Source organism: Channa argus, chromosome 1 (assembly GCF_033026475.1).
Source record: "Channa argus isolate prfri chromosome 1, Channa argus male v1.0, whole genome shotgun sequence".
Lineage (NCBI taxonomy): Eukaryota > Metazoa > Chordata > Actinopteri > Anabantiformes > Channidae > Channa > Channa argus.
Window position 1 is genome coordinate 26,241,706 of NC_090197.1, and position 9,835 is coordinate 26,251,540.

At 37.9% G+C, this 9,835-nt stretch overlaps 1 protein-coding gene across 2 annotated transcripts; it reads left to right on the top strand.

Annotated features, from left to right (window-relative positions):
- On the top strand, positions 1–9,481 carry ddx39b (DEAD (Asp-Glu-Ala-Asp) box polypeptide 39B). Of its 2 annotated transcripts, none has more exons than XM_067510013.1 (11): positions 1–97; positions 973–1,196; positions 1,410–1,537; positions 2,032–2,124; positions 2,210–2,393; positions 3,712–3,830; positions 5,998–6,129; positions 7,111–7,220; positions 8,501–8,645; positions 8,976–9,123; positions 9,219–9,481. In XM_067510013.1, the coding sequence occupies exons 2-11, from the start codon at positions 974–976 to the stop codon at positions 9,233–9,235; spliced, it is 1,299 nt and encodes a 432-aa protein (XP_067366114.1). In that variant the 5' UTR covers positions 1–97; position 973; the 3' UTR covers positions 9,236–9,481. The 2 variants fall into 2 exon arrangements, with proteins under 2 accessions (XP_067366114.1, XP_067366120.1); XM_067510019.1 differs by having other exon boundaries at positions 86–257.
- The last annotated feature ends 354 nt before the right edge of the window (positions 9,482–9,835 follow it).

Sequence of the window (9,835 nt, forward strand, 5' to 3'; positions counted from 1 at the left end):
CATCACCGTCGCGTAATAACACGTCATTGATATAGGCTAACGTTAGCGCAATACTTTGAACAGACGCTGTGGTTCATTTTTATCCTCCGTAGTTAAGGTATGCTGTTTATTTAAGGTCCGTTTAAACCTTTGAAGTTAATATTACATGGCTAAGTATAGCTGTTATAAATTTAAAGTTACAAAATGACCCGGGACTGGTAAAGCATGCGACTTTCCTAACTTATAAGCCTACCAGCTAACTGCAGCTAGACATTCAGGTACTTGTTTTATTTGATTTGGACAGGTTCACTTTATAAACACAGCAACTAGCTAATTGTATTACATAGCATCTTAGCCTTTATTCACATAAATAACATGACGTTATTTTAATAACACATTTCTGAGAGTGTCTGCTTAACAATCACCATTAAGTAAATGGAGTAATAAGATGTTTTAATTTAATTCTAATTCCAAAACGATAATACGTCATTACTGTTGAGTAGCAACAAATTTCATATGTCTTAGAGATACGTTGATTTTATACTATTATATTTTATACTACTTTGATATTAAAGTGATGCTGCCAGACTATTCCTGCAACATCTTACAACAAATGAATTACCGGTAAATTCTGCTGATCTTTTAAATTTAGGATGCCAGGACACAAGGGGATTTAAATTTACATGAGGTGACAAATGTCACAGTGAAATGATTGGCAGCATGATTTGCGGTAAACAAATTTTACTGTGATTCAACCATCTGCATTAACCTTTATGTCTAGTCTTAGACAACCCACAAAGCTTTATAAGATATAACAATATATTAAAAAGGCAGCAAATACAACTTCCCTTTACACAGTATGTGTATTAGCATACCTCTTCTTCTGAGAAATTCCAAAAATGGAAATAGTATTTTGTTTAAAACAGTAGTAAGGTCATACATACTACATTAACAAGCCCTTCAGACTATTAACACTTCACAAATATGTTTCAGGATGACTGAGAATGATGTGGACAACGAGCTGTTGGACTATGAGGAGGATGAAGTGGAGGCTGCAGCGGCTGGGGATGTTGGAGGTGCAGGGGGCATGTCGATAAGAAGGGAGGGAGTGAAGGGCTCCTATGTGTCCATTCACTCCTCCGGATTCAGAGACTTCCTGCTGAAACCTGAACTGCTCAGAGCCATAGTGGACTGTGGGTTTGAGCATCCATCTGAGGGTGAGTCTTCAGTGAAACTTAGACAAATCCTCTAATCCTTGGAGGCATTACATTTAAAAATCTTGAGAAGATTTAAGAATTGCATGTGGTTCAGTTTTTGCTGATTTTTGTTCTTCTCCATATTGTCACTCTTTACTTTGATTGTCCTGATAACAATAGTTGTCCGATCATGCCTTAACACAGTTACATGTTGGATATGTTTTTTAATTACAGTTCAGCATGAATGCATCCCTCAGGCGATCCTCGGTATGGATGTGCTCTGTCAGGCCAAGTCTGGAATGGGGAAGACTGCAGTGTTTGTTCTTGCCACACTGCAGCAGCTGGAGCCCATTACTGGACAGGTAATGCTTCTATTCACTTTATCCTATCTGAGAATTATCCTGTCATCGAAGGTGTAATTTACTCTAATTATTTTTTGATTCCAGACTTCTGTAATTTGATTCAGAGGAGCTAATAAATATGTGAATATATAGAAAGGTGTTGTGTTTTATGTTTCAGAATTTTCCTCTCATGTTTATCTTTTGATCTTAAACCCAAATATCTTCAGTGCACAGCAAAAACAATTATTTTGGCCTCTGAGTTGCCTTTAATTATTACCATTTAGCCGCAATGATTGTTGAGTACATCATGTCCTGGGTGTCTCCTTTGTATCTACATACAGACTGTCAGGAGCTAACCCTCTTATATACAATTCATCCATCCACTGCCGTGCACACAATTCTATTTAAAAGATTAACATTTTTTGAAGATAAAAATATAATATTTGTAATTTCCCATGTTGTTAAAGTGTTGAATTGAAAGTCAATAGCACTTAACTACTATTGTTTTGCTCCAGGTGTCTGTTCTAGTGATGTGTCATACCAGAGAGCTGGCCTTTCAGATCAGCAAGGAGTATGAGAGATTTTCAAAGTACATGCCCTCTGTCAAGGTAAAACAAACATACACTGCCTGCCTGATTGTTCTCTACAGCACTAATTATGACTGTCTCACAGTAATCCATATATGGTTTACAGGTGGCAGTGTTCTTTGGAGGGCTGTCCATAAAGAAAGATGAAGAGGTGCTGAAGAAGGACAGTCCTCACATTGTGGTGGGAACACCGGGGAGGATTCTGGCGCTGACACGCAACAAGACACTCAACTTGCGTCACATCAAACATTTCATCCTGGATGAGTGTGACAAGATGCTGGAGCAGCTCGGTTAGTAAAATACATAATCCCTATTCCCTTAAAGGGAAAATCTATCTGAAATATAATTTAATGTGAAACAATCTGAAATAACTCAATGAAAATATAAACCTGAAAATAAGTGATTGCTGTCTTCACCCCCTTTAAAGTAACTCACATAAATGATTACAAGTACAGCCACATGGTTTCAAAAGTTACACAGTTAGTTAAATGGAAATGAGCTTAGTGTAGTCAGTGTGTTTGCAGGATTGTATTACACTTGTAAGTCCAATGATGAATCAGTATCCTGGCCAAAAACTATACCAAAAAGACAAAAGAAAACTTTTCACTTTGTAAAAGGCCACCTGCATAGCAGCTCCCCCAATGGTGTGTGAGTGTGAATGGGTAAATGAGAAGCAGTGTAAACCACTTTGGGTACATTTAAGGTAGACCATTTATCATTCACCAATTCATGGGATGGATACAATAATTTTTCTAAGTCACTAAATATCTTTTGGAGTCAATTTTGGAATCAATCATCATAAAAGCTAAGAAATATGGCAAAGGTAACAAACAATCCTAGAAGAGACTGTCCTAAAAAAGTTACTGTACAAGAAGGAGACTAGTGAGGAATAAGAAATATGTCATTTGAGCAGTTTGTCTGGCTGTGTTTTTAATAGTTTTTCACTGACCAGTAAGGAACCCAGGAACCTTTTGTTTTTTTCTGTGCTGTAAATTTTATTTGATATTGGGAAACAAAAAGATTTCCACCAGTAACCCGTAATGAAAGTAAAAACACACGTTTAAAGAACAAAAATCTGAATTCATTTACAAAAGTATTCAGTCTCTTTGCTCAAAAATAGAGATTCATCCTGTTTGCTTATGATTTATTTGAGATTGTTCTAGAACTTGACTGGGGTCCATCAGTGGCAAATTGAAGTGAGTGGACATAGTTTAGACAGACACAAACCTGTGTTTGTAACATCCCACAATTCACATTGCATGTCAAAAAAACAAAACAAAAAACAAGACCTCCTCCCATTTCAAGGAGTGTGAATATTTTCCTAACTATTGTTCAGGTTATAATAAATAATGATAGTTGTCACATTAAGTCAAAAATTGAATTAGAATAAGTGAGACAATTATTAGGGAGGGTAGATAGACAACAAAAGAAAATTAAAGTTGTGGTTAATGTAATAATAATTAAATAATATAAAATAATAATTATGAAACACAGCCGGAAATCTTTTAAAGAAGTGTTTTAAATAATTTCTTAATAATATTTATTCACTGTCACTAATTCAGTTTATATGCTTGTGTGAATAGTGACCGGAGTCCTTCTCCTCTTTAGATATGCGCAGAGATGTCCAGGAGATTTTCCGCATGACTCCCCATGAGAAGCAAGTCATGATGTTCAGTGCGACCCTGAGTAAAGAGATCCGTCCAGTCTGCAGAAAATTCATGCAAGATGTAAATACGCCTGTCCACTTGAAACTACCATGCCTCCTCTTGCTCCCACCACACCTCTACTACTCCTTACCCTGTTGCACCACGCCTGCTGGAGTAGTGGACTACACAGTCCATGTTGCCCTGCAACCTCCATGAATCCAAGTTACAAGCAAGAAAGAAGTTTTACTCCAAGCAGTCCCTTCAATGTGTGGGAAACATGGGGAAACGTCTGCCCACTGTGATGTCATCTCATAGCTGTTCACTGCTGTGACTGGCCAACTATGTTTCTCTAAAGCAGCCTGTAAACATGCTGCATTACTATTTAAATCTACCAAATACAAATTTTGGCCTTAGGATAGGCGCATATTGAAGGTTCCTGCATCAGTACACTAATAAACATTTAGCCTTAGGCTGAGACATTTAAGACGAAAGAGAAAGTATCTTATTTGTAGTTTAAATTCCTGATTTCACAACATGGATCTTGTTTTTCCTTCCTCCTCCATTACTGTGGCTGTGAGTTCACTACTCTGTAGCCACATATTATCTCGATAGTGAGGTAGAAACACAGACGTATTAACAATGTGTCTTAGCAAATTATGTATTTTGTGCTATTAAATAACAGTTTTCATTATGACAGTTATTTTAAACATGCCTGCAGAGTGTGTGCAGTCATCAAGGTTAGTAGCAGATTAACCATGTATAGGCAAATATGACCTGTCAGCCTCTGTTGCCCCCTTCTCATTTTGCCCACTCTCTGTTCGTTAGGATTTTATTAGTTGGTAATTAGTACATAGGACCTTGATGAAGGATTAATATATTGGGTACAACGCACCAAAGCCTTACATTTGTCTAGCCCAATCTAAGAGGAAGACTATTATCACAAATAATTGGCATACAGTGAATGTGGAGCCTCATTGTGATGACAGGACGATTCAATACCTGCTTCTCTGTATGTTCAGCATATACAGGGAAAACAAAGCAGGCAAAAGGACCCCAACCCTGTCGAAGCAGCATTCTTCAGTGTTTTCTGTAGGGGTGTCCTTCACTAAGAATTGTCATAGATGAATTTGATGTTTCGAGTCTTAATCATTGGTCCATCTTTTCATTAGCAACTAAGGCTTTTATCTTTCCACACCAAACAAAAGGGGTGAAACACGGTTTCACTTCTTGAATTGTATGACATTGCCCCCATATACAGTGTGTATAGTCACACCAGTCAGCCGCAACATTAGTACCGGTGGTCTTAATAAAGTCACTGAAGGGTTGGCATGACCACTCTGAGCAATCTGCAGCTAATCAACCCTATGGGGTTGTTTTTCTTTATATGTGCAGATATGAAATAAGTACACACACTCAGTATTCCATTAAAATTGTAAGTATTGTCTTAAAAAAATGAAATTAAATTTTACTGAAAAAAAAGTAGTAATCAGATTGTCTACATTTTACTTAAAGTACAAATCTAAAATGTATTCCACAAGAAAAAATGTAAGTGTACTTTGAACAATACTGACTATGGTAATTTGTTCAAAACATCTCCAGTAATAAAAATAAGGGTCCAAGATCCCTGTTGCTAAAGTTGGAGTTTATGTTATGTGCTGACAGGTGGTTAACCCATAATGATACATCAGCATGTATTAGGTAACAATAATATTTTTATAAAAACTATAATTGTTATATTTAAACCACCAGGTGGTATTAGTGTTGTGGCTAATCTGTGCATAGCTATTTATCTTAGATATGCATTCCTGACTTCTCCAGTTCTTCCCTTTCTCTTTGAATACTAGTTTTTCTTAAGTTTGTTCAGTGACATTTATTTGGTAGTTAACATAACCATCAAAGTAGCTTCTGCAGTTAGGAACTTCTATTCCACCATCAAATTTGTAGGAACCCCACAACCTCTACCTGTCCTCTACGCCATCCTTTCAATTATCTCTTCTACGTTTTACTGTCCCACCTTTGATTTGCCCTCTTCACATGGTTCCTTCCTTGCTGATACATTTGGCTCCACTCCCTCCCCACAAATGTTTGTACTGCCATGTATCTGGTAAACTTCTCCCCTTTACACTTTTACATTCTGTCTGTCTGATTTAATCAACTTCCACTTCCATATTTCCTTATTTCCACACCCATGTCCTTTCTTCAACCTTCTCAACCTTTCCTAACCCTATACAACTCCTGCCTGCTCCAGCCGATGGAAATCTTTGTGGACGACGAGACCAAGCTGACTCTGCATGGACTGCAGCAGTACTACGTCAAGCTGAAGGACAATGAGAAAAACAGAAAGCTCTTTGATCTCCTAGATGTGCTGGAGTTCAATCAGGTAACTTTGTTTTCTGTGAGTCAGGCTTGACAGAAACACCAGAGGAAAGTCATGTCTGAGTTGTGTTGCCTGTTGATAATAATTCACTGCAAGTTGAGTGTATCCATTTGTTACAAGCATCTAAATATAGAACGTAACTATAACATGTAAAGGCCTCTTTATGCTTCAAATGAATAGTTGTAGTGTGCTTAAGCTTCCTTTAGACTGTGTCTCGCTATTGTACATCTTCATGTCTCCCTAAGAAGTAATTATCATTTGCTTGAACATCACAAGCCGAACTCAAATGATCAGCTGATTAGTACTTTAATGTAGCCAGTCACTGTCTAAAGTAGGTGAGGAATGTTAGATTATGTCTTAGAAGGTTCCAAGCACATTTAGAGTATACTGTGACATTAATTCCTCATGGTATTTCCCACAGTCACCAAACAGACACTAAAACCTTCTCTCCTCAAATTTGATTAGTTGTAAGCCTGCAGTCTGGACTAGCCTTCCTGTGCCATAGACTTCCACTGTTGTCCAAAAACTATTAAAAACACAGCCAGACACACTGCTCCACCGGGTGACATACTTATTATTCCAAAACACACGGTCAGCATAGTTTAACATACACTGCCCCACATGCAGTTGGTCAATTTCAAATGTATGACATCGCTGATGGAGTTATGGTGATTCACGAGTTTGGACAATATTTAGGTCAGCCAAACATTTTGGAATGAGGAAATGTCCACCAGTAGAATGGTAAGTCTTGAGTTGATAAGTTTTCGATGGTTTTTGGACAACAGGGGAGGTCTATAGTATAGATGAATAAATCTAATCCAAGCTGCTGGCTGACAAGTGAGCAAACGTGACTAGAGAATATTCAGTGTTTGTTTTAGGATCTCTAATTTAGAAACTAAGTACAGTTTTATTTTGAGATGGATGTACAAATGGACTGTAGACATGCCAACAGTAGCTAAGCATGTGTATTGCTGTGCTGTTCAGGTGGTCATCTTTGTGAAGTCTGTTCAGCGGTGTGTAGCTCTGGCTCAGCTTCTAGTGGAGCAGAACTTCCCCGCTATTGCCATTCATCGAGGGATGCCTCAGGAGGAACGGTAATTGAGCTATGACACTTAAAAAAACTAATTACACATGTATACAGGACTTTAAATAGTGGACTAGCATTTTCATAGAAATTTGATTGGTATGTTCCACATGGCCATGGACTGGGATTTAAATTATAAAGCATTTCATCTCCTTATTCACCCTAAGCAATGGTAGTGTGGAGATCCCTTACCCTGGTAACATTTTCTAGCACTTCCAGTGATCTTGAGGCATTTTTAGGCCAAATAAAATTTAACGTATTTAACTACGTGGAGGTCTCTTGCCAGTTGGACAGTGTGGAAAACAGAAAGTGGAAGGTGTCCAGAAAGCATCCTGATATTCCTGCACCACTTTAACTGGCACCTTTCAACACAAAGGCACAAGACCTCAATACAACGGGCTGCATTACTTCTGACACTGCACCAGTGTATGTCAATCCAGATACACTGGTGGGCCAACACAGAGAGACATACAGAAAGAAAACCATTCACACTCAAATTCAAACCTATAGACAGATTAAATGGCAATTAAAATGTGAACTGGATAAATGTGTTCCAGGAGATCACAATAATGAGAGATAAGAAAATATATACACTTGAAAGAATGGCAACATTGGCCTGACGCCTGCTGCTCTTTCAGCACCACGATGGTGTGAGAGACAGTGGGGAATCAGAGGAGTACTGTTTATCTAAGACGTCTAATAATTTAACCACTATAGCAAAACATGAACACAGTTATGAAGAACATCAAACAGATAACAGCATCCATCGCCATTCTGGGCTTCTGTAGTTTGCCATAATTACCATAAACAGTATTGTTTAAAATAATTTTCTTCTTAGTGTAGTACTCTTGCTTTTGTACTTGGTGTAAAATGTAGTTTACACTTAAGAACAAAGTCTTGCTCGAACAGGGTGTTGATTATGTTCGATCCATGAGATAATACAAAGCGGTTAATCGTTTTCATGACAATAGAAGTACTTGTTGACAAGGGCTAATCATGTTTGGTTGGTGCTTTAAAGCAACAAGGACAGTCCAGTTCTCCTCAGAATGACCATTGAATCACAGAGGATTTAAATGACAGTGTACTATAGAGCGTTCAGTATTTTCTAGAATTTATATCCTTTTTTCTTCTAGGTCAAATAAAGCTGTGATATGTATACAGCCTTGTTATTGTTATAGGTAAAAGATGCATCTTGTATTGCTGTATTGAGATTGTCCTTGTTGACTGGTCAGCAGTCATTTGGACATAATGGAATACTGAGCTTTACTTTATTGTTCTTTATCTTTGTAGTTTATCTCGCTACCAGCAGTTCAAGGACTTCCAGAGGAGAATCCTTGTGGCTACCAACCTGTTTGGACGAGGGATGGACATTGAGAGGGTCAACATCGCCTTTAATTATGACATGCCAGAAGACTCTGACACTTACCTACACAGGGTAAGGCTGTCTCACACAAGCCCACCTACACATCTGGTTGTTTAAAAGTTTGTAAAGGTCATATTTAAATTATAACAAATATGGCCTACAAGACAAAAGTGGCCTATCCATAACAGCATTGCTCTGGGTTGATCTTGTTCATCCCAATTCAGTCAGATCCAAGTATGAACCTGACTAATCCACTGCACACACAAAGTAACAACTCACAACATCAGTTTAGTTCTTAAAGAATCGGCCTGAAGGGATTGAACGTTTTTCTTATATACAAATCCAGACAACAATGTAACACAAATACTTGCATTAAAACAAATAAGGTGTGTGTTGCTGCAGGTGGCCCGTGCAGGGAGGTTTGGTACAAAGGGCCTGGCTATCACGTTTGTATCTGATGAAAGTGATGCTCGCACACTAAATGATGTTCAGGACCGCTTTGAGGTTAACATCAGCGAACTGCCAGAGGAGATCGACATCTCCTCTTACAGTAAGTTCTCAATTAAATTTTTGTTTATTTTTTTAAATGGAGGGGGCATTTACTCAAAAATCACTTGTATTGACATTTGCTGTGTGCCCTTACAGTTGAACCAGCGCGATAGACGAGCAAGATCAATGAAAGCAATGGGGGTGGTGCAGCTCCCTCTGCAGGGAGAAATCTGGACAGTTTGTTTAATGTTTATTTTATTTAAGTTCTGATATCTGTATTTGTTAATTGACATTTCATTTTGATATTATTTTCTGAAGGACAGCTGGTTTTCTAAATGCAATAAGATGAACTGTTACCAGAGGTAGTTCTAACCTAGCACTGCTGTATGGATTAATAAATATAGGTTTTGCCTGCGTAAGTCGGTCTCATTCTTCACCCGTCTGTAAATTTTGGAAATTTCTTTTATCAGTGATATACACAACTGTTAATAACATTGTCCATAGCTATCTAACCACGTCTAACAATAGAATATTATATTACAAAGCAGTTAAAAGTGCAAATGTAATCGTCTGTTTTTAAGGTCAACTCACTCATCTCTTGTAATTTGCTGTTCTCTAACAGCTTTGGAGTATAACCAAACTATATTGTCACATGCAGACAATCTATAACTAATTTCCGATGGCATTTGCTCAAAGTAATGTGTGTGGGGTCATTGATTTTTGCCTTACTGCTGGTTCTGGTCTTTTTGAGAAAGGATAGTGAACCGCCTAAA